A 24,546-nucleotide genomic window follows, 5' to 3' on the forward strand; every position below is an offset into this window, starting at 1 on the left:
AATCAACAACATCATTTTTCAGCCACTCACAATGTTACTCAAGGATCCTCGCCAGGCTACACCAAATCTCTCCTTTCCTACTTAGCAGAGAAATCTACTTCTCGTAACCCTTATACAACCAGCTTCCATTCTTCCTTTCTCCCAGAAGCTTTCAGCTTCTCAGGAGCAGCACCAGAAATATGAAATCAAGGGGATCTTTCAAAACCTCAGGTAGATGCAATGGGCTGTCACATCTCGCTGGGAACTGGCTGCTGGGTTTCCAAAATGAAAAAGACCCAAGTGCAGCTTTGAAGTTTCTGTCTATACCACTGCTGGAAATGATCATTGAACTAAATGGAATGTGCTCTATAATAAGTTACCTTTATAATTGCCTTGACTTTTTTTTTTTTTTTCTGAAGGTGTGGAACTGGGAAGGTACTTGGAACCACTCATAACATTCATTCATTGAGCAGATTTTTAGTGGGTATCTGCTGTGTACGAGGCACGGTTCTAGGAGCTCGTGACATATCGGTGACCAAACAGAACAGAACAAAATCCCTATCTTCATAAAGTTTACCTTCGGGTGGAGCTTGGTGAAAACATGTCTTTCCTTCTTTTTGCCTCTTTCTTTCGCCATCAGTTAGACTCGAACTAATCAGGACTTTGCCTTGTGCCTATGGCATTGAGCGCATTATGAAATCAAGAAAATATTTAACATTCTGTTTGCCAAGAGTCTTTGAGTTACTAGCAAAGCTCCACAAGGTCAGGACTGAGGTGAGGAATAGGTCCTGTGGGCCGTACATAGTCTCCTACGTGCTAGATAAGTCTCCTTTTGCAACAGCCTGTGTCCCAAAGACACATAGTTAGACTTAACTTCCGGCTCGTTTGTGTCGCCGGCTGCCGTGCTAACTAGCATGGTGCTAGTGTTGTAAGTTTTTACCTGGGAAAAACTCATTTGGTCCTCATCACAAGCTAATGAGGCATGTACTATTATTAACCTTCCCATTCTACAGACCAAGACACTGAGTGCAGAGAGGTTAAGTAACTTGCCCAGGTATTCACTGGTGGTTTGGAACCAGGATTCCAATCTAGACCATTCAGCTCCAGAAACTGGGCTCTTCACTAGGGCATTAGTGCTCCTTTGTCATGTCAGGGAACATCATTGTCTGGAGACTCAATGCCAGAGAAATCTCCCTGAAGCACTCGTTGCAAATTGTTCGCGGTTTTCTCTTCACAGTGTTGAGGCGACAATAGCTGATTCTTTCCGTGAACAGTTGTCTCCCTTAACCATTGACTCTGCAATTAAAGCCTCAGCCTTGGAAGAATTCCTCACATGTTCATGCAGTTTCTCCTTCTTTCCTGTCCATCTCATTCTCTCTCTCATATCTCTTTTCTCTAATATATATGTATATAAAATATATACGTATGTATATATATAATATATATGTTATATATATATTATATATTTTTGGTATGTGTGCTCTCTTCTCTAAATTTTTAAATTGACCTCTGACCTCCTTAACCCATTTTTCCCATCTCTTCACCTTTTATTTTTACCCTATATATATGATGCTGACAATGGAACCCAGGGACCCTGATATTTATTAATTTGAGCTTTCAGTGATGATTTGTAACAGTAGTCTTCTCCCCAGAAATCTTGGCATAAATGACATAATGAACTTAATCATTTGGACTTTTATTTTTCCAGATTGTTTTTGTGTATAACAAAAACTAAGCAGTAATATTTTAGTGCTTACTAAATAAGTGAGTTATTTTGATTATAAAAAAAATTTAATCCTCATTATAGTACACTTTATTTATTTATTTATTTATTTATTTTATTTTATTTGAGAGAGAAAGCATACACACACACAAGTGGGAGGAGGGATGGGGGAGAGAGGGAAAGGGACAAGCTGACTCCCCGCTAAGGGTGAATCCTGACACAGGGTTCAATCCCAGGACACTGAGATCATGACCTGAGCCAAAGTGAGATGCTTACCTGACAGAGCCACCCAGGTGCCCCCACTTCACTTGATTTTAAAGAGTTTTTCCTCACTCCAGTGATTTCAACATGTTCATATACATTAGCAAATTAGATCCAAAGAAACGTTTAAGTTCCTATGTATTCCATACACTGCTAGGTGCTATAGAGCATAACATGAATATACTAAAATCAGATAACTAATGAATTTATACAAGACACAATCACATAAGGAATTATAACAAAAGGCAGATTTCAAACTCCCAGTGTCACAAGAGCAGAGCTGACTGATAATGTGATGCCCAGGAGTCTAAGATCACACATTGTCACAGAGACCAGGAAAAGTCACGGAGGGAGTGACCATGGCCAAGGACTAGAAACTGGGCAGGGTTTAAACAGATAGAGATGTGGTGGGGTGTGAGGTATTTCGAGGAATGGTGAGTGATTCAGTTTGGCTGGTTTTAAGACAAGAGGTAAGTAGTTGTGGGCAGTAAGACCTAGTGGAAGATAGGGATACAATGGTGGCTGGGGGCATACTGTAGTTTAATTACAACAAGAGCTAAAATTTATCACACGTGTTACATGTAAAGTGCCACCTTTGGCACGTGTTACTCCTGCAACTCCCACAACTGTCCACTGAAGTAGATTGTCACCTGTCCACTGCGACTGAGAGAGTGTAGTTGAGAGTGAGGTCATAGATGATAGCGGTTAAAATGGTGGATTCTGGAGCGTGATTCAAATCCTACCTAGCTCTTCTACTAAAGACCTTAGCAAATCTCTTATCTTCTCCATGGCTTGTTTTCTTCTTCATCTATAAAATTGGGTTGAAAGGGTCATTTCTTCGTGGGACTATAATAAACACTAAATCAGCTGATATATGTAAAGCTTAAAACACTTCTTGGCAAGTGGCAAGTGCTATTAGTGTGAGTAATCTGAAATTGCTGCTTTTGTAGGTTAAATCTTGACAATTTCAAATGGCTCAATCTAATAGGTGTTAGCTATTCTTATTTAGAAGACAAATGGGTGCCATTGAGGGTTTTGTCCTAACTGCATCCCATTCCTCTCCTTTCACATGTAGATATAGCAACATCACACTTACACCTGCCATCTTTTCTACCTCATCAACTGCCTTGAAAATGGACTTTCTCCTTCAGTTCCTGAAACCGACATGAAGGGCCCTAAACAAAATTCCATAGCAACACTGCCTAACTGAATATTTCATATAGCCAAGAGATAATAAAATATACCACCAAATTTGGGGAAACCAGACAGAAAAGATTCTATATTTTTTTAGCTACCAGGTCAGATTTGTGAAAAGGAGGCATATATACAGGAGATTTTTAGAAAAAAATATTTCCTGTAACTCATTCACTCATTCTTTTACTCACTGATTCACTAGGTCATTAAGTCTTTTATTCAGTTGATTTTTATCAAGCGCATCCTCTACACAAGACACAACATTAAGTACAGTGAAGTATACAAAGATGAATGTAACAGGTCCTCTACCATTAATAAGTATTAACATTATCTAGGATCGAATTTGAACTAATATGTAACTGGTAGTGAAATATTCGAGCCACCGAGAACAAGGATAAAGAGTTTTATGACAAAAGTTTATGTTCTCGTATTATGCAAAGATGCTTCCGAATAAATTTTTGTCTCAGAAATTGTATTGGTTATCTATTGCTATGTAACAAATTACCCTAAAATTTAGCATCAACAAACATTTCTTATCTCATAGGTTTTCTGAGGATCGGGAATCCAGGAGTGGGTTAGCTGGGTTTTCTGGCTCAGGGTCTCTCAGGAGGTTGTAGTCAAACGGTTAGATAAGGCTATGTCATCTGAAGGCTTGACTGGGGCCAGCACACGGGGCCAGGAGGCCTTGGTTGTTGCAGACTTTGGCAAAGGTCTCCGTTCCCATCATGCAGGCCTTTCTCCAGGGCTGCTCCCAGCATGGTAGTTGGCTTCCCCAAGAGCCCGTGATCCAAGAGAGTGAGCAAGGAGGATGCTACAGTGCTATGTGACCTAGCCCCAGAGTCACACACTGTCACTTCTGCTTTCCTCTATTCATCAGGATTGAGGCCCTAAGTCCGGTCCATTTGCAAGGTGAGGAGGATTAGGTCCTACCTCTTGAAAGGAGGAATATCAAAGGCTTTATGAATATATTTTAAAACTACCACAGAAGTGAAGTTAATGTCTTACTAAATACTTTGATGTTTTTGCATCTAGTAGAACTCTGTGCTTACATGTACTTGCTACTTTTTGTTAGTAACTTTCTTTTTTAAAGATTTTATTTATTTATTTTAGAGAGAGAGAGTGTGAGCAGGGGGAGGAGTAGAGGAGGAGGGAGAAGGAAGGGGAAAGAATCTCAAGCAGATTCTACACTGAACGCAGAGCCCAATGTGGGGCTCCATCTCAAGACCTTGCAATCATGACCTGAGTGGAAAGCAAGAGTCAGACGCTTAACCAACTGAGCCACCCAGGCGCCCCTGGTTGGTAACTTTCTAATCATAACTTTTCTATTCCAAATTTGAAAAGTAACACGTGTTGATTATAGAATATTTAATAAGCATGGAAAAATAAGAAATGATTCACCCGTAATTCTATAACCCAGATATAACCATATTTAATGTGTTTTTGCTTTGTATGTAGTGTACACACACACACACACACATACATAAACATTTTATGGGTAAGAGATATTTTGAATATTTGTATGTATATTCTTACTTAGATACGTAAGAAGAATTTTCTTCTATAATTAAAGTTTATTTGGAAACATAATTCTAATAGCTGCATACCATTCTTGGGGAAATTTTTTCCCCTTCTTTAATCATTTCTTTCTATTTTTGATCATTTAGGTTATTTTCTTCCTTTTACCACAATAGCAATATAATAAGTATCTTTGCATAATGTCTTTGTATGCCTGATTATTTCAATATAAGATCCTGTAAGTTGAATTATAGGATGAACTACCAAATTGCTTTCAAGAAAAGTTATATCCATTCGTATTTCTACCAGTAGCTGGAGTGGTTATCTCATTGTAATTTATTGAGTATTTAGTATCATTTCTTAATCTTTGCTAATAGACCAAAAGTATTTTATTGACTCTGGGCTCCAAATTCATTCACAGCTGTTGGTTCTGTGAAAATGGATATGGACCCTTTAAATGAAATGCTTCCTTTACGTTTTGCATGATGTGCTTCGTCAGTAGAGGGCGCTGAAGAAACACTGTAGGAGGAAGTTCGGGCTTTCCTGACTCCAGGGGTAGACTGGCAAGGCTTCTGGGAGGTGGACTTTTTTCCTCCACTGCTTTGCCCAGTGTGCTTTCTCCAGGGCTAGTTGCCTGTGCAGCTTTCTTTCCCATTTGTGTCCCCAACCCCTTCTCCAGCTTTTTATTTTGTTCGTGGCAGCATAGCCTGGAGCTGAGTGCAGGTCTATGCCCTCGCACAAATCTCTGCTCTCTGCTCCCCCTCCTCAGCTTCGTAGACGCTGCCGCCCAAATCATGCACAGAGTTGCACTGGGTTCCTGCAAAGGAAGCCCCTTTAGCTCCTAGTCCAGACACACCTGCAGCAGTACCCGATTCTTTCTTTGGGCCTCCAAACTTCCCGCAGACCTCCAGACACAGACACGATGTGATCTGGGCCTTGGGTCTGCAGAGAATCCCCAAGGCCCTCTGCACACGTGCCCACTTACCCCAGCTGCTCCGCACCCCAAAAGGCTGTTCTTGTTTGTCCTATGACTGTGGCGCTGGCAAGCAGCGAACTTCTCCTCTACCATGGGCTGCAACCACAGCCTCTCTGGTGAATTCCGAACCCCTGATTCCAAACTTTCCCTTTTGGGGGTCCTCTTCCTCAGCCTTAGGGTACCTTTTAGAGCTCTCTTTCTTTCTATTCTCCTATCATCCTAGCTCAATTCTTTATATTAAACTTCTGCTTAAATTACTGTGTTTCTATCTCCTTATTGGACACAGACTAATACAGTTGATCACCATTAAGATACAAGTCCCCCCCCCACACACACACACTTAGTAGCTATTTGTATTTCCTCTCCTGTGATTTTACTTTTTATGTGGTTTCTTTTTTTTTCTATCCACATCTTGGTATTTTTCTTACATATCTTGTAGGCTTTCAATATATTAATGATTAATCTGTCATTTATGGCAGGCACTTGACACTACTTAAAATTTTTTATAAGTATACTGAATTTTAACTATTTCATTTGCCCCATTTTGGCAAGATGAGATCATTTTCTTATTAACTGATAGCTGGAAGGATAGTGAAGCAAGCCTCTGTTTTCCTCAAGAGAAGATTTCCTAGGACTTGAAGGTCATAGCCCACTTTTACTTTGATCTGGTTTAGGTTTCGGTTTTGGTGCCACTAAGAAGTAATACCTTTATCTTAAAAAGGTGTTGCATTTTAATTTTGATAATTAATCTTCCAGCTTGGGCTTATTACATACAACCCTTCTCCCTTAGTACATGTAATGTGCCCAAACAATTTACTACAATGCTTAGGAGGAGTGCAAATGGACATAGTTTAGAGAATCGAACAGTGTTGCTTAAAACTCCATTCTAACGTAGAGTTCATAAATAAAATCATAGATGATACTTGTGGCATTCTCAGTGTTTGTTTGTTTTCCAATTGCTTTCAGCTGACTTTTAAGTACCTTGACAGTTGACTCATGGACTGAGTTGTCTTGGAGAAAAAGAGCAGAACTCCAGATCCCTTGCCTACCTTCAGCTACAAGTTCTGCATTATCCGTTGTGTTCATTTGGCAACAAATGGTTACTGTGGGCCAAATCTTGTCCTAGCTGATTAAATATATTAAATCTCTGTGGCATACTTGTTTGGAAAAATAAAGAAAACTACTTCAACTGACATTAAAAATGCTTAAGAATACTTTTGAAAGTCATGAGTAGAACAGAGTGGGGTATAAAAGGGCTCAGGTTGAGAAAATTGCAATTTAGATTTCTTAACAGAGCCCATAAGCTTTTCCATCCCAAAGGACAGATAGCTCTAATGTTACAGATAGCCAAAAGCCACCGACCATATAGAGACAGTCCTGGATTTCGTAAAGATGCTAGAGTTTTCAGGGAGCTGCGAAACACTGTCCCGCTCTGATTCCTTGGTAGGGTGAGAATGTGCTTCTTTTTTATTTCAAGAGCTGGCAATGCTCAGTGTGCCCACTTCTGAATCATTTCAGAATCAGTTGATGATGCTCTAGTTCTCTTGACAGTTTGAGCTAAAAGAAGCTTAAGTTACATGACATCTGAAGACACCATTTAGATTCGGGTTCACTGAGTGTTTTACTATTAAAGTATTTGGAATACACAGTATCCAAGCTTGTTTCAGTTACTGAAACTAAATTCAAGCCCCTTTCAGTGCAACTGTGAACCCTAGTTAACCTCATCACTTCAAAGGGAGACAAGCTTTTTTGACATTCAATTTCCCACAGATTCCAGTTCATATATATTTGTATGCATGCAAGGGTCGAATGCATGCATTCATCAAATAGTAATATCCCTCTGATTCTCTTGAAGTGTTTTAGCAATTGCAGCTTGTACTGCTAAACCGCTGTCTCCGTTTTTCCTACCCGTTTACTGTGAAGACATTTCAGTATAATAGCCTTTTCTGTACTGAATCTGAAAATGAGAAGGAGAAAAAGAGTTATTTTTTTAATGTTTTTTTTTTTTATTTATTTATTCATGAAAGTCAGAGAGAGAGAGAGAGAGAGAGAGGCAGAGGCAGAGGGAGAAGCAGGCTCCCCGCCTAGCAGGGAGCCCGATGCGGGACTCGATCCCAGGACCCTAGGATCATGACCTGAGCCGAAGGCAGACGCTTAACCATCTGAGCCACCCAGGCGCCCGAGAAAAAGAGTTATTAAAAATTGAACACATTTTGTGCCCTGGACCTATTAAAGGAATAGGCACCCGGCATGCATGCTCCTGACTTACTTGGTTATTGTTCTTTGGATCTCTCTCTTCTCTTCTTCATTTAATCTTTGAAGGATGGATTCCAGGAGAGAAAAATGAAAGTTAATGTACTGAGCCACCTGGAAAGGGAAAAAACAAAATGAAACCAAAAAGAAAGCAGATTCTGTGAGAGGTGCTGAGTCAGGAGAAAGCAAAGACAGATTTGGGGTGACAGGATCCATACATCACTGCTAATTTCTTCTGCATCTTTCTCCATGAGGAAAATGCGAGCATTGTCTTTGGAAGGTCCCTGCAGGAGCCTATGCAGTAGCGGGACATCTGTCTTCTTTAGCCGTCTCTGCTCTGCAAAGGAAAACAAGAACCAACCATAGTCAGGGATCCATCCTAGAGAAAGAAAGATACGTTGTCCACTCATTTTCTTTCTTCAGCTCACGTTGGAAGAAGACCTAAAAACATACAACAGGAGGCACTTATTCAGATGAGTAAATTAAATCAAAACCTTTAAAAAAAAAAAAAAACTACAAATGGACTCCTTTCTCTTGCTATCTCTTAAATTTGACCTGTATCTCAGATTCTAATTCAGCCTTGCCTTTGGTTCAGATGTTCAGACAAATTAGTTCTACTTATGCTTTTATCAAGCAACACACCCAAAAACTTTATAATTTTTCATTCATTCAACAAATTTTTATTGATTCTTTACTAGTTCAGTTACTGTATTTCCATCTTCCCAGTTGTTCAGGTCCAAAACTTTGTAATTATCTTCAATGATTCCCTTGTTTCTCACCCCAATCCAATCCTTGGATCTTCCTTAAAAATATATTCATAGGGGAGCCTGGGTGGCTCAGTCAGTTAAGTGTCTGCTTTCGGCTCAGGTAATGGCTCCAGGGTCCTGGGATCAAGCCAGCGTTGGGCTCCCTACTCAGCCGGGAGTCTGCTTCTCCCTCTTCCTCTGCCCCTCCCCCTGCTTGTGTGCACACACTCTCTCTGTGTCAAATAAATAAATAAAATCTAAGAAGAAAATATATTCATAATGTTTTTCACATCATGGGTATTTTTATTATTTCATTCATCTGACGGCTTCACCCATTCAGCCATAATAATGAGATGAGAAAGAAAGTAACTTCCAATCTGGCATATTCCCAGAACTTCAAATTTCCAAAAGTTATAAATACTCCCACCCACCAAAGCACTTCCAGCTTTCTGTCAAAATAGTTTCACATCCGCAATTTCATTTTTATCAGAATGAAACATGAACAGAACACAGTGCCCTTACATTCATCTCCTTTTCTCCTTCCTCAAATATTTTTTGAGTTCCGACTATGTTTCAGGCATTGTTTTCTGTGCTGGGCACCTTATAAAAGAAAGCAGAATAAAATCACTTCCCTCATGGACCTTACATTCTAGTGGAGGACACAGAGGCTAAGGAAAGATAAACCAATAAAACACATCATGTATTAGTGATAAGTATTCAGAAGAAAAATAAAGCAAGGAAAGGGGTAGAAGAATGTGTATGTGTAAATAGGTGTGTACAGGGGACACGTATGCAATTATGGATAGGGTGGCTGAGAAAGGCCTCACTGAAGACGTAACATTTAAATAAAGACTGAAGGAGGTGAGGTATGGAATCATGGAGCTATTTGGGGGAAGTGTGTCCCAAACAGAGTAAGTAAATAAGTCAGTCACTCCACAGGTCAGTGCATGCCTAATGCTATCAAAGAGCAGCAAGGGACGAGGGTGACTAACATGAAGATGAGGGAAGGGTTATTCAAAGTTGAAGACAACATGTAGTGGGACCAGCATAAAACTCTGGAAGCATAAAACAGTGGAAGACAGACCACTGGAGGATTTGAGAAGTGATGTGATATGGTCTGTCTTACATTGTTAAAGAACAGTCTGTCTGCTATGTTGAAATAGACTGAAAGGGGAAAAGGGTAGACAAGTTAGTCCTTTCTACATTGTCATTTATGAAATCAATTACCTTGGGCTCTTAATAGTTTTAAGAATCAGAACTGTTCTCATCCCCTGGGTGGGATTGCAGAGGATCTAGAGCAAAATTAAAGTTAATATTATCCATTCTTGTTTCCACAGAGTCAGAGTTCATTGCTTTAATTCCTCTACATTTCTGAAGCGAGGGAGAAGCCCGGTAATTTAGCTCATCTTATTCACGCACTAGAATCCTCTTCTGACCTCTACATCTTATATTAACTTGGTTTTGCATCCTCAGTTTGTTGCATTCTTAATATTACAGAGCAAGGTTTCTTGCTTCACAAATTTGCTTCTGGGATAATTATTAGAAATACATATTCCCAGACTGGGATTCTTGGATCTGGATGGCTTGGGAATCTGTATTTTTAATGAACTTCTCAGGTAATTCTGAAATGCCCTAGAATTTGAAAAACACTGTTATAGATCATGGGCTTAGTGGATACAAGGTGTTAAAACACACCTGTCTTTATTTTCCAGATTGATACCTAAACAGGTGCTAGAGGTTCCATTCTTTTCTCTGTTCCTGATCCCTAACAGGTGCTAGTTACGATTATCTTCTGTTCTGGAGTTTATGTACGAGAATTTTTGACACCAAAAAAAGAAAAAATAAATAAAACATGATTTTTACAGATAAAATTTTAAAGAACTACATTTTTGCGGTGAAAAATAGACATTTTTTTCTGATTATAAAAATAACTCCTTCTGTCAGGGAGGGAAAAGAGGGTGAGAGAGGTACAAATTTTCAGTTATTAGAAGAATAAGTTCTGAGGATCTAATGTCCAGCTTGGTGACTAGAGTTAATAATATGGTATTGTATGTTCGAAAGTTGCTGAGAGTAGATCTGAAGTATTCTCTCTCTCTCACACACACACACACAAAGCTTTATGTGATGTGACGGATGTGTTAATTATCTCGATCTTGGTAATCATCCCATAATGTAAAAGTATATCAAATAATCACATTATATACTTTAAGTATATACAATTATATTTGTCAATTATTCCCAATTATCCCTCAATAAAGTTTTAAAAAAACCACACATGCTATTATAAGTTGAAACTACAGAGACAAGTGTAAGACAGAAAGTAAAAAGCACCTGGAATCCCAGAATTTTGAGACCATCAGCCTTACCCTTCGTGTGGCCATCCCTTCGTATACGTCTTTATGCGCACACACAAACACACAATACATAAAGGTGGTCGTGTGAAACTTGCTATTTTTATTGTAGCCATGTTTTTAAAAATGGTTTACTTTTTTTTTTTTTTTTTTTGCTTCTCTGTTCCTCCTTTTTCTGTACTCTACTCTGTATCACCCTAACACCCTAGCTGGGTAATCGATGTTCATGATTTGATATTTATCATTTCATACCTTTCTCCCTGATCATATGATCTTATATACCACATGTTGAAACGGGATTTGTAATTCTTTTAAAAAAACGGGATCATATTATAGACATTTGTAGGCATGTTGAGTTTTTCACATAATCAATATTATGGAATTCCCTCCATTTAACTGGTATACATCTAACACACTCCATTTAATGGCTGCCTAACAACGACTTATTTAATCATTCTCCTATGACAGGTGACTTTGTCTTTAATTTTTTGTCGTTATAAATAGCCTTGCACATAAATCTATAGGTATTAGTCCTTTTATTTTTGTGGAGTAGATTCCCACCAGTGGGATTGCCAGGTTAAAGGATATGTATCCTGTAAATGTTAATAATGTTAGAATGAGTTCCAAAAAAGTAAAGACAGTCATATTTTCACGAGCGTTGCATGAAAATACCCTTTTACCCTTCACCACACAGACATAGGTAGAATCCTTCTGAAACATATTGCCAATCTGCTAAATGTGAGATAATATTGCATTGTGGGTTCTATTTTCATTGAATTGTCTTTTTGTTATAATTTTGCAAGAACTCTGATATTATAGGTATTAATCTTTTATCTGATAGTTTTCATAATCTACTCTGTGTCTTTTACATTTTTATACAGTCTATTTCTGCTTTTTATTTTATACCTTTTAGTTTTTTCCTAAACAAGGAGAATATGAATATATATGTACACACACCCTTAGGATTTTTAAAATTTATATTATATTTCTTATACTTTAAGCTTTCAATTTATAAGGGCTTTAGTCTGGTATATTTTTAAAGACCCAACTTTCATTTTCTTACAGTTGTCCTGGCATCAAAAATTATTATTTTATTCTGTTCAATTTCCAACTCAAACATTCTGACACTTAAACTATAACTGGAGATATTTCTACAATTTAACAATTTTAGGGTTTTCAAAAATACCATTCAGTATTGCCTTAGCTTTTTCTCTAATCTCTCTTTCATCCCTGCTCTCAGCACCCCACATGTAGCCTCTTCCCAATGTCTTGCTGCTAACCTTTTGCTCCCGACCCCCGAGCTGTGCATATTTTCCTCTACTGAGGGAGAGAGAACACTCCTAACAGTGTGGCAGTTACTGTGCTAAGCAAGCGGTAATAACAAGAGAAATGCTATGCATTGATGACTCCAGTGAGAGCTAGAATGAGAAGGGAAAGCCAAAAAGAGGTATAGAGTCAAGGACTTCAATGCATAACAGTTCTTGGGAACTTTCACAGACAACCCCCCTGCCCCACCCCGGGGCTCTGACTGACATTCAGGTAATTAAATGTCTGGCCAACAAGCAAACTCTTTTGTATTATAAGCTCTTCTAGGGTACCTTATTCTTGAGTCATCTTCCTCTGAAATTGTGAAATATAAATAACCTTCTAAAACACCCTCCCCTTTTCCTTCTTTCTCCTTTCCTTCCCTTTCTTCCACAGAATGAGGTTTAACTGCTCTTCTGCCTTCCCTACGGGCAGAAAACTACAGCATCCCGGAATCCTATTAAAAGAGTGATCAAGCTTACCTCCTGTTGCAAAAATAATGTAAAGTGCAAAATCTTGGGCACTATTTTCAATCTGTCAATGGAAAAAAAAATAAAAGAACATGAATTCTTTCATATTTGATGGATTGGTCATTGTCAGATGTTTTCTAAGCTAACCAGACCCAGATTACCTACCTGTTTCCTCACTTTCATTTTGCACTTTTAGACATGAAAACTTCTCTACTCCCTAGGAATAATGTAATTTCTCAAGGCTCAATTATGAAAAGATGTGATACATAAGAGGATTCTTCAGAACTGAACAACTTAATTTAGATTTACATGTTCATAGGTCTTTTTCAAAGAGTGCATTTGTGTATCTACAGTTAAATTATATTCAAGAGAGTTATAGCTCAGTTTCATGATAAAGATCACCTTAAATTTTTGGAGAAGTTGCTCTATTACGTCTTCAGTCCTCATATTACTGTTTATTCTGACCTTAGTTTCTGATCCAAAGGCTGGAGTAAAAATCGATGTCTGGGAAGGAAACAAAATTCTTAAAATTACATCAAACTAACAGGAGTCAATATGTTGAACCTGGCCTTCTTATGCGCAAAGAAAAAAATCCCAAATCACCAGTTTGAAAATTTTGTTCTCTTGTGCTTGCTTTCTTTGTTGTTGTTGGGATATTATGTATTCTTTTAAGCAGCTTTACATCGTTTCTAGAGTAAGTTAGGTAAAACATCATTTGAGGATGTTCGAAACATTTTCTTTTCTTTTCTTTTTTTTTTAAGATTTTATTTATTTATTTGACAGAGAGAGACACAGCGAGAGAGGGAACACAAGCAGAGGGAGTGGGAGAGGGAGAAGCAGGCTTCCCGCCGAACAGGGACCATTCTTCCTGTGGTTCAAGATTTTAAAATAAATTAATTATGACTAAACACAAATAAAAAGTAATATGAGTAGTGTTCCAAGACTCTAAAATGAGGTGGGGGGGCGCCTGGGTGGCTCAGTCGTTGAGCGTCTGCCTTCGGCTCAGGTCATGATCCCAGGGTCCTGGGATTGAGTCCCGCATCGGGCTCCCTGCTCGGCGGGAAGCCTGCTTCTCCCTCTCCCATTCCCCCTGCTTGTGTTCCTGCTCTCGCTGTGTCTCTCTCTGTCAAATAAATAAATAAAATCTTAAAAAAATAAATAAATAAAATGAGGTGGGTTCAGCAGACATGTAGCATCTGTATGAATTGAAATATGGATATAGAAATAATTTTTCGAAGTAGATATATAGAGGATATCTGGAATAAACTCTTGCTAAGTTTGAGAAAATTCAATGTTTGTGCACATTGTGAGGCATTGATGAGTCACTCTATGACACATATGACCAGTGCTGATGAGTTCTGTGGTGCCCTGGAGACCCATATGTTCATCTGGCACTGAGGGGAGGGTATATGTGATTTCATTTTGTTTATATGAAGAATATTTATGGAGTTTGGCAACAGCGCTAGATTGGGATAGGACCTAGATCACAGTGTCTTCTAACTCCAACTTTGTCAACCCCTTAACATTAAGGCCTAAACAGACCTCTTTAGGATTTCATTTATAAAATAAGAGCGTGGGACTAGATGATCTCCAAGAGCCCTTCCAAAGTGCCAACATACAATGAATTTGGAATCATGTTTTTCAGAGCGTTAGATTAGTTTTGTTGGCCAAAACACACAATAGAAGAAAATCATTTATTCTTATTGCAAGGATAGAAATATACCACAGGTCAAGTCAGTAGTCGTAACTTATGTACAAATACCATAATCTAAGCCTCTAATATGGGTATTATTCATGTCCTGACAATCTTGGTGTTCTCATGGGGTTTTGTGACATTAAAACACATCTTACAACGACATCAACTTAAACTCCTAGATGCCTCTCACGGCAGATCCATTGATACAGTGCTTTGGGGCTTGGGGCTTTGTTTTGTGGCATCTGTAGGACATATGTGTAGTTCCAGCTCGATCTCTGTTAACCAACAACAATAAAGCTAATGTAAATTGAGTTCTTCCTTTGTGCCACACACTGTGCTGAGTGCTTAGCTCACCTCATTCCATTTGGTCCCATCAACCTTGCAAAGTAGGAAGGATGAAGGAATGACAGCTAAGAGATGGAGGTATTTTTTAACTTTGCTCAGCAAGAATTGGAAATCAGGTTGTCAAGCCGCAGCACCCAAGCACTTAGCCACTATACAGTGCTGCCAACTTAGGGCCAATGTCATTCTTAGCACAGCGGGGGGGAGGGGGGTTCCCATCTGGAAGCTGCTCATTTGGAACAGGGGGTTTTCACAGCCTTCTTTAACACAAATCACCCCCACAAGATGATGACACAGCATAATTATGAGGCATAGAAACCAGGGCAATTGGTAGTTGCACATCTCTGGGGGACTGTCAATATTACTCTATGGCTAAGAGGAAATTCTGGAGCCAGAAAAGTGCCTAATTTGATCAAAGAATTCACAAGGGAGGTTTCTCCCCACCAGCCTCCAAAGGCACGCTATGGCTATGTTCCCAAGGTAGAAGAAGGAATAAGGCAGAAAGCCCTCCAGGAGAAAAGCTTCAGATGAATGAGTTAACATTTGTATTAAAGGGCTTAGAATGATACCTGGCACAGAGTAAGTGCTTTTTAAGTATTTATTAAATGAATGGATGAATAATTGCTGAAGTACATGACATGAAAAATTTGAGTTCTAGGGAAAAAAATCATATATTTCCTACCTTCAGCAAAGTGAAATGTCTTACAAAAACGGTGGAAAGGAACACATAAATTTAACACATTAAGTGAAGAATCAGAATACAAATTATATCTAAAGTACAACTATGCTTGCATAAAAAAATATGTATATATGTACAAGGCCTGGAATGGAACGTGGTGAAATGAGAAATTTGATTTATTGGAATAACAGGTCTGCGGCTGGTTTTCTTTCTTTATTTAAATGTTAGTGTTCAAATGTACTTGGAACCAATCTCTCCTGTGGCACTTGCATTATTCAAATGCCATTGATTGATGTATGGGTTTCCTTGCCCGAGACCTGAGTTCCATGATGGCAAAGGCATGGACTGAGTCATCTTGCTATTCCCAGTGCTTGGCGCAGAGCCGCTCCTGAGATAGGGTTCACCCATCACGTTGGTTAACACTTGGGGTCTGGACTCAGACACAGCTGGATTCAAGTTCAGAGCTGCTACTCAAAAGGTGTGTGCCCTAACACAAATTACTTACCCTCTGTGACCCTCAATGAACGCATCTAAGGGAGGGAAAATAATGGTACCTATTTCATGGGATTGTTTTAGTGATTAATGAGATAATTCATCAAAATCCAATTTAAAACAGTTTAATACCTAACCCAGAGAGAGTACCCGATAAATATCAGATACACGACCACTAGTTTACAATGGCTATTTTTAATTGTAAGTTGAATTGAGTGGTCTTGTTAGAAAAACAGACATTATTTTAAAGGACATGAATGGAATTATAACTCACTTCATGGTTATAGAAGTGCCCGTTAATAGAGGCCCTGTGCTTCTGTAAGTTTTTTCTGTCCACCATCGGAGGCTTCATCCTTTTTCTCACCAGGGTTGCTTCGCTCATGGTGCGATACAGCAGTGGGGATTCTGGCTCTTCTTTTGCATAAGGTTTCAGAGTGCTACTATGATAAGATAAATAACCTGGGAAGAATAAAGGTTATAAGGCCATATCATTTAGCCACCTACCTCTTTGGGTGGATTTGTATATGTATTTGATAAGAAAATATGTAGCTAAGCAGTGAACTATAATGTTTTCAAACAGTAGGAAACTGTTCCATTTTACCTTGGGATTTTAAAAAATTTCCTATTGTAATTAGCATATCACCCAATAGGCATGAGATATTTCATCTTTCTCTAGCACTGGTGCTTAGATACCGATAGATTTTTATGGTAGCTTTGATGCCAAGAAATTGGGATTCCCCTGGGTTTAGATGGGTGTTTTCAAAGGGCTAACAGGAAGGACCCGTATATAAAAGATGCCAACAGCCATCAGACAAAGATAAGGGAATCTTGGAAGGAGCATCATGTTTGTTATTGAATGTGGGTTGTTATGGAGACGGCAGAAAGGACTGCATTGAGAAAGGCTTGGAAAAAATACATAAACATTGGAAGCTGTTAGTTGATTCATGAAGATAATGTCGGCAGGATACCCTTTTCCGTCTGAAGTCAGCTTGGTAATAGGACCAGCCCAGAAATGTGAACCCTGCCCCCAGCCTCAGTCATCAGCTCCTTCCTCCTTGGATCTCCATATATTATATGAAAACCAAATCTATGTAGGATACATAATATCAGGCCTGACACTTAGCAGAGTCTCAGTAAGTGACAACTCCTAATATTACTACTATCACATCATCATTATGGCTCCTGAGGTCACATGTCATAGGAGCTGCCATTTACCATTGGTTTGTCAAGTTCGATATGAACTTATCTGATGTTCACGCTGATTTCTCTTTTTAAAATAAATGCTTGAAATGACTCTATCAAATATAGTGATTCCAGTATATCTGCCTCTTTCTGGGAAGTGGTGTTATGTGACTATCTATTAACTAAAACATTCAACTTCTAAAAAGATGTAGAATCCAATCTGAGGGGATTGGTCCAACATAAAAAGCTACTGAGTATAATAAATGATCCTAATCCTTGGGGAAAATATTAAAGAATTTTATGTATACAAATTTATTCAAACCATTAGCTTTCCCTAATCTAGTAAATCTAAGTGATTTGATGTAATTTTAAAAATGGTATTTTTATATAGTAAAGTAAGGTTCTTAAACATCATATGAGCACTGTAGTGACTTAAATTAGTATGATCCTAAGAGATTTTTTTTTTTTATTAAATGGTGGTGTGTAAAATGTTAAACCTCAGAGAAACATTTAGGATTCATGCTTTACATTAAAAAAGAAGTCTCTCCATTAGGAAGAATTTGATATTTACCTTCTTGGGAATTTGTTGCTTCAGACGCTGGAATCTGGGTCCTGTCCAGATCACTAATACGGTAAAGATCATCAAACTCTCCCCAGCGTGTCATTCCCCTGAAAAGTAATAAATCTTGTAAATGACATCAATTCTATTCATGATGGTTTTCAGACTTATAGTATTAATATAGTACTGAGGGCCTGCATAGGTAGCCATATCCTAAATTATGACAATTTTATGATATTATTAAAATTATATTTATACCAGAATGGTCAGCATGTGTTTTTCCATACTGATTTTAAGCAAATCTGATATAATAATTCAGTTATACCCTGAAAGGCAAGGTTGTATAGATTCTATAAAATGTGTATTCAAATGGAATTAGTAGAAATCAACATAATCCATTGTTCCACAGATATCTCACAATGTTCTTGGGAGAGTTTAGATATAAAAGTGTTCTTTCTGCCTATATGCTTTGAGTTCCTATTGTATTCAGAGCCTTTTTAGGTAGAGTGGCTCTCAGTAAGATGTGGTGCCCACTTTTAAAGCTCTTTACTACTATGAATGCAATTTACAAAGGAGGAAAGTGTATGAGAAACTTCTTTTCTAAAACATTATGATTTATATATAGGATACTAATAATTTTCAATGCATTCTAGTGATTAGAATACATAAAGCTGGGCAACTACTTATTTTTACCAGCAGGGCCAAGAGTCACCTTTACTTTATTTATCTGGTCTTAGTCAAGTTACTTATCTTCTCTGTGCCTTTGTGTCCTTACATATAAAATGGGGATGATACTAGTAGGAGGTAGGATAGGGCTGCTGAGAAGATTAAATGAGATAATGTGTAAAATTCTTCAAACAGTGCCCGGTATGCATAGTAAGCATGCAGTATGTGTTAAAAGTTATCAAAATCCTCCTCATCTTCATTATCATCCTCATCATCATCACCTGTATCCATTTCATGGTAGGCCAGGAACCATTAGGGATCTAAGATATTCCTGGGTCTCTCTAGGTTAATGGATACTATTACTGCTGGGACTGGTCTTATTCTTACTAAAAATCTCTTCCATAATGTCTGTTTTCCTTATGACCAAAACCCATAAGTGGGGGCACATACTCTTTCCAAATGTGGCATTTGTAGCACTAATTCTATCCAAATGTCACTGGTGGCAACAGTAACGAAAAATTCTTCTTCAGACTAGTGATGGTGAACATGACAAACATGATTTTCTCCCTTGATCTTTGAATCCTTTTGATGTCTTTTTATAACTTTTATATTATTTGAGCCTCATACTAGTCTTATGATGTAAATAAGGTAACCCTAATGTATTTGTTAGTTAATTTTTCCATAAGCTCTACTATCCAGAAGATAGCCAGTTAAATGTCAGAAAAGTCCAAGAACTATGGGTAATAACGAACTCAAAGGAGACCTATTCAGGTCCTGACTCAGAATCAAGTTATTCTTTTCTTTTTTTTTAAGATTTTATTTATTTATTTGACAGAGAGAGAGACAGCGAGAGCAGGAACACAAGCAGGGGGAGTGGGAGAGGGAGAAGCAGGCTTCCCGCGGAGCAGGGAGCCCGATGCGGGGCTCGATCCCAGGACCCTGGGATCATGACCTGAGCTGAAGGCAGAGGCTTAACGACTGGGCCATCCAGGTGCCCCAGAATCAAGTTATTCTTAAACTAAATAAAATTACCCATCTTCCCCAATCTATAAGAGATTAATTATCACAAGGAGGCAGATGTTATTATCATAGAAAGAGTGTTAGCAATGGGGAAGGCTCAATACCAATGAAAAGCGGAAACTAAAATGGGAAGGCAACCTGAAGCTATTTCATATGGGGAAGATGAGAATGCCCAAGAGCACCACACCAGTGGTATTCCAAAAATCCTTGGTAATGTTGGCGGACTTGACACTTGTCCTCACTTTCTTACAGTTTAGTGGTGTCACACAAATACAGGGGGACAAACATGGCTCGGTACATGAGTGTTTGGCCCTTTTTCCTCCCTACCCATCTTAGTAGAAAGCACCAGGGTTTTTGTTTGTTTTAAATATTTTATTTATTTATTTGACAGAGAGAGAGAGAGAGAGAGAAAGAAACAGAGCATGAGCAGGGGGAGGACGCAGAGGGAGAGGGAGAAGCAGGCTCCGCGCTGAGCAGGGAGTCCAATGCAAGACTTGAGATTCGACTCAACTTGATCCCAGGACCCTGGGATCATGACCTGAACAGAAGGCAGACGCTTAACTGACTGAGCCACCCAGGCGCCCCACTTCTGAGAGCACCAGTATTGAGCTCTGGATTGTGTAATTCGAAGAGACATCCACATACAGTCGTTGCACATGACTACACTTGAGGGCAGTTAACCAGAGTTGTTCAAAGAAAACTGGATGGAACTTTATGCAATATCACATAGTGTAACTTGCCCAAGCACGGGACCGTTAGCACTGCTCTGACCATGCTTCAGGATGTGTACTGTGGTAAATTTAAACTGTGGGGAAGTTTTCTGATGAATTGCAAAATAAAAAGGAGGTAGTAATTTGATAAACAAAGGGAATGTGGTCATTTTTCTACCTGTGTTGTAAAACACACACACACACACACACACACACACACACACACACTATTAAGTTATTCAAATGTACGCCTGTCCGGCTTCTGTTCTTTCTTTCTTTTTTTTTTTTTAAGATTTTTATTCATTTCTTTGACAGAGAGAGACACAGTGAGAGAGGGAACACAAGCAGGGGGAGTGGGAGAGGGAGCAGCAGGCTTCCTGCGGAGCAGGGAGCCCGATGCGGGGCTCGATCCCAGGACCCTGGGATCATGACCTGAGCCGAAGGCAGACGCTTAACGACTGAGCCACCCAGGTGCCCCGGGCTTCTGTTCTTTATGTCATTCTGTCATGATTTGTACAAAATGTGCCAAAGCTGATTTCACAAAGATTAAAAAAAAACAAAAACAAAAACAGAACTGAAACCTGGTGCAAGCAAACGTAAGCTCAGTAAGGCTGGGAGTTTTTTGAAAAAAAAATTTTGAAAGATTTTCGAAACAAAATACTTGGACCAGATAGGAAAGATCAAAGTACTGCCCACAGGATTGTTTCCATAAAGGATCACAAGTGGTCACAGTTCAAACAAACTGATTTATATTTAAGCTTCTACCACTCCCTTTAAGCTGACTCAGGGTGACTCATTTCGAAGATAATTAAAACAAATTAGCATGACAAACTGATGACGCTCTCAATGGCTGAACCGAAAGACCAGACTGCAGCCCTTCCTGCCACTGAGTACACAACTTGCCCGTCTTTTACTCCATGTCCACCCACTGCAGATCCCACATCTGGGACCCTGTGGGAGCAGAGGGAGAAGTTCTGCACACAGGCACCCAGGACAAGAAAGGGGACTTGAGAAGTGAGAGTGAGGGAATCGTCCCTTTCTTCATATGATTTCCTTCAATGCTCAGAATTTAAGCGAATGCCCCCTTATGGGGGGGCAGCCAGAGTGACTGTGTCTAGGACTGGACTGAAACAAAGAATAGGACGTCAGGTGGCCATGTGCCCCGCTGGGGAACCAGAGGCCAAGGAATAGCCATTCCAAATCATGCTGCCCCTTCCAGCTGAGTGTTGAGCTGGTTCCCATGAAAGAGTCTTGGCTGACTGACCACAACTGAATCTAATCTTGCTCTTGAGTGTGAGAGGGATAGCATCTCTTTCTGATCACTCTTAACCTCCAGAAGGATCTGATACCCTTCACTTCGAATGTTCTAGTAAGTTTCATTACTGTGGTAAAGGGCAAGCTAAGTTCTCTAGGGAATTCTTTCTCAACTTGAAACTAAAGATCGTTCCTGTTTAGTTCACAGCAATGTTCTTTCTGATAAACACTGAAAAATGCCGTTGGTGTCGATGGAAGGCACATCATGAGAATATTAATTTTTAACTTGCCACCGTGTATGGAGAGGCATCAATATTACTTTGCCCACCTGGTCTCTTGAAACTTGTGCCCAAATTGAGGATTTTTAGGAACAAGTGTTTTGAATGTTAATTTGAAAATTTAAAAATACCTTGGGGTAGCTATTTAAAAAAAGGCTTCATGTAATAACACAAGTACCTCACTGAATCTCCTTGACATCTTCGCTTAATGTTCCATACTTATTAAGTTTTCATGACTCAAATAATGAAAATGCATCAAAAGCAGCTGGCTGCTCAGAGAACTTTGCAATGAGTTTTTAGGTAACATGAATGATGATAGCTAATTTTGCCAAATTCATATCTTGCACGGTTATCTCAAAGCAGAGCCCAGGGGTAATTTCTCCTTTTACAGGATGCTCCTAGTCACTTAGAATCTTCAGCCCCATCAGTCATCTGGCCTCTGACGGTGAGGGATGCGGGGCTTCATCAGGTTGCCCAAGTCTGTGGTCTCCCTTCTGCTGTTCCACAAACACTGGACCCTTCGCCCATCGGCAACCATTAGCCTGGATGGCTAGTCAGAAGCAGTAGATGGAGACAATTTTCACAACAGAGCAGAGGTTAATTTCACTACCGGGCTTGTGGGCTGTATTCAAGACTCTATTTTGAGTCTCTTCTTTGTGCCAAGCACACTGCAGACAACCAGGATAACAGATGAATAAGACATGCTCCATACCCTGAAAAAGCTCGCAGGTCAGAGGGGGAGGTAGGTGCATAAAAATGCAATTAAGGGTGTATTTTGAAAGTGACCTAGGAAAAACTGTCAGTGCACCTCGTACAGAAGAAAGGGTCAGAAAATGCTTTCTGCAGAATGTGTTACCTTGTTCCCTGACCAGAATCTGAAAAGACTGAGAGAAGGGAGTCGGGCAAATGGATGTTGAAAAGCAGGGAGGAAGGAAAGTAAGAAGCTGCAAGGTATGTATAGAGAATTACAAAATGTTCAGAACTGCTGGAGCATCATGTCTGAGCAAATTGGCCAGGTGCAAATCATAGTGGGGCGTCAGTGGTTTTTCCAAAGCAAAAGTGGGGCTTCCCTCAAGGTGATACTTGGGTTCTCCCTGCTTATGGTGGAAGATCAGATTGAGGAAAAGGTCCTGGCTCTCTCTTCATCCTCTCTTCCTAAAACTCCAGCCCATCTGGTTATAGATGTTATAGATGGCAGGATGGGTAAGGAGAAGGCTTGGTACCTCCACATATACGAAATAAGGAGACGAGCTGGGAAGTTGAGGATTAAAAAGGAGGGAAAGTAGGGAATTAGGAAGAAAAAAGAAAAAAAATATGTACGATTCCTTCTGGGAATGTTTATTTTTCTAAAAATTGCAAAGGAGAATGAAAAAATTCAGCCCAACTTTTGTATTCAGGGTACAGTTGCATAAACCCACACAGAGGACGGTCTTGTGCAGTTACTGAGCTTCAAGGGCAACTTTGTCGTGCCCTGTTGAACAGGATCAGGACAATCAGGTGGTGCATAATTAAAGCTCCTTTCCAGAAAGCAGGAAGAGCCCTCTGTTCCAAGGAGAGGAGAAATTTTATCCCCCCTTTCCGTGACCACGCCAGGCCTAATGGAATCTTGTCTTTATATATATATATATATATATATATATATATATATTTTTTTTTTTTTTTTTTTTTTTTAAGATTATTTATTTATTTCTTTGACAGAGAGAGAGATCACAAGCAGGTGGAGTAGCAGGTAAGAGGGAGAGGGAAAAGCAGGCTCCCCGCTGAGCAAGGAACCCGATGTGGGGCTCCATCCCAAGACCCTGGGATCATGACCTGAGCCGAAGGCAGTTGCTTAACCAGCTGAGCCACCCAGGTGCCCCAATATGTTTTGTCTTTTCTAACAAAGGAATTCAGTCTTCCAGGAGAGAAGCAACACAGCAGAGAGATAGACCTGAGGTCTGCTACATGGTATTTGGAGATTTTGCACAAATAACCCAGCTTCTCAGAGCCCCGGGTTCTGAACACCTACTTTACAGAGTGGCTGGGGATCAGATGAGATCGTGTTATAAGCATTCGAGCTTCCATCTTTAAGAGTCCACACAATAAAGGTAAGTAAATATGAGGATGATCTTCTAAGGAGTTAAAACATGAAAGATAGCTTACCTTTTGGAAAAGACATCTGGCGACTTCACTTTAGTAAAAGAAGGGATTTGCCTCTCATCTTGGATTTTCAGTTGTATAGGCCGTTTTACTCCCCAGGAAATGTCCAACATTCCTTCAACAATTGGTTCTCCATCTTCTGTCTGGGGAAGAAATCAATCATCTCAAACACGGTTTTTGTATTATTTATAGAAAGTAAATCTTTTAACGGAAAATGTAGAAATCAAGTCTGTAAGACATTTTAATAGATAAAAATAAATTCCCCAGTGGGGTTGTTTGGCTTTTCAATTTATCCTCAAAATAATTCATTTTTGGAAACAGCTTTAACCAGCCAAGTGAGTAAGTCATAATGGTAATGACATGCCCACCAGAGGGCATGGTATGCTAAAATGCTTTCTGAACTCCAACATTCTTCAATGAACTGGAAGTTTAACTCTGTTATCTTCGAATTAAAACAGAACTAAACACTATACTAAACTAGAAATCGAAGAACAGCTCTTCGGAGACTTAGTGGCTGTTTCCTCATTTCTGAACAGGAAATTTTAACTCACAAAACTATTATGCAGGATGAGTGGAAAATGTACAAAAACGGTGTTAAATGTGTAACAGAAATTATTTATTTGAAAAAATCAATAGCATTTGACTAATTTTTAAGTTGGAATTATAACAGAAGAAGGAAATTCCATGCAAACATGGATTGTGTGCACTTATTTAATCTCGTCTAAAATCCGTAGGCCTCTTCTTTTCTAGATCTAC

General features: G+C 39.2%; 1 protein-coding gene across 9 annotated transcripts in view; it reads right to left on the minus strand.

The window, feature by feature from the left end:
• Positions 1-3,351: 3,351 nt before the first annotated feature.
• The window catches only part of RASSF6 (Ras association domain family member 6), a 48,636-nt gene continuing 27,441 nt past the window's right edge, over positions 3,352-24,546 (minus strand). For 4 of the 9 annotated variants that reach the window (XM_078068766.1, XM_036078033.2, XM_078068767.1 and 1 more), the window contains 8 exons: positions 23,794-23,933; positions 17,736-17,833; positions 16,257-16,441; positions 13,176-13,277; positions 12,786-12,837; positions 8,120-8,238; positions 7,918-8,015; positions 3,352-7,605 (listed from right to left, as the gene is read on the minus strand). In XM_078068766.1, the coding sequence (XP_077924892.1) occupies positions 7,530-7,605; positions 7,918-8,015; positions 8,120-8,238; positions 12,786-12,837; positions 13,176-13,277; positions 16,257-16,441; positions 17,736-17,833; positions 23,794-23,933 (870 nt within the window). In that variant the 3' untranslated portion in view covers positions 3,352-7,529. Of the gene's footprint in view, positions 7,606-7,917; positions 8,016-8,094; positions 8,343-8,680; positions 12,838-13,175; positions 13,278-16,256; positions 16,442-17,735; positions 17,834-23,793; positions 23,934-24,546 lie in introns of those variants that run through there. The other 5 variants (XR_013446378.1, XR_013446376.1, XR_013446377.1 and 2 more) reach the window with 5 other exon arrangements.

Source organism: Halichoerus grypus, chromosome 3 (genome assembly GCF_964656455.1).
Source record: "Halichoerus grypus chromosome 3, mHalGry1.hap1.1, whole genome shotgun sequence".
Lineage (NCBI taxonomy): Eukaryota > Metazoa > Chordata > Mammalia > Carnivora > Phocidae > Halichoerus > Halichoerus grypus.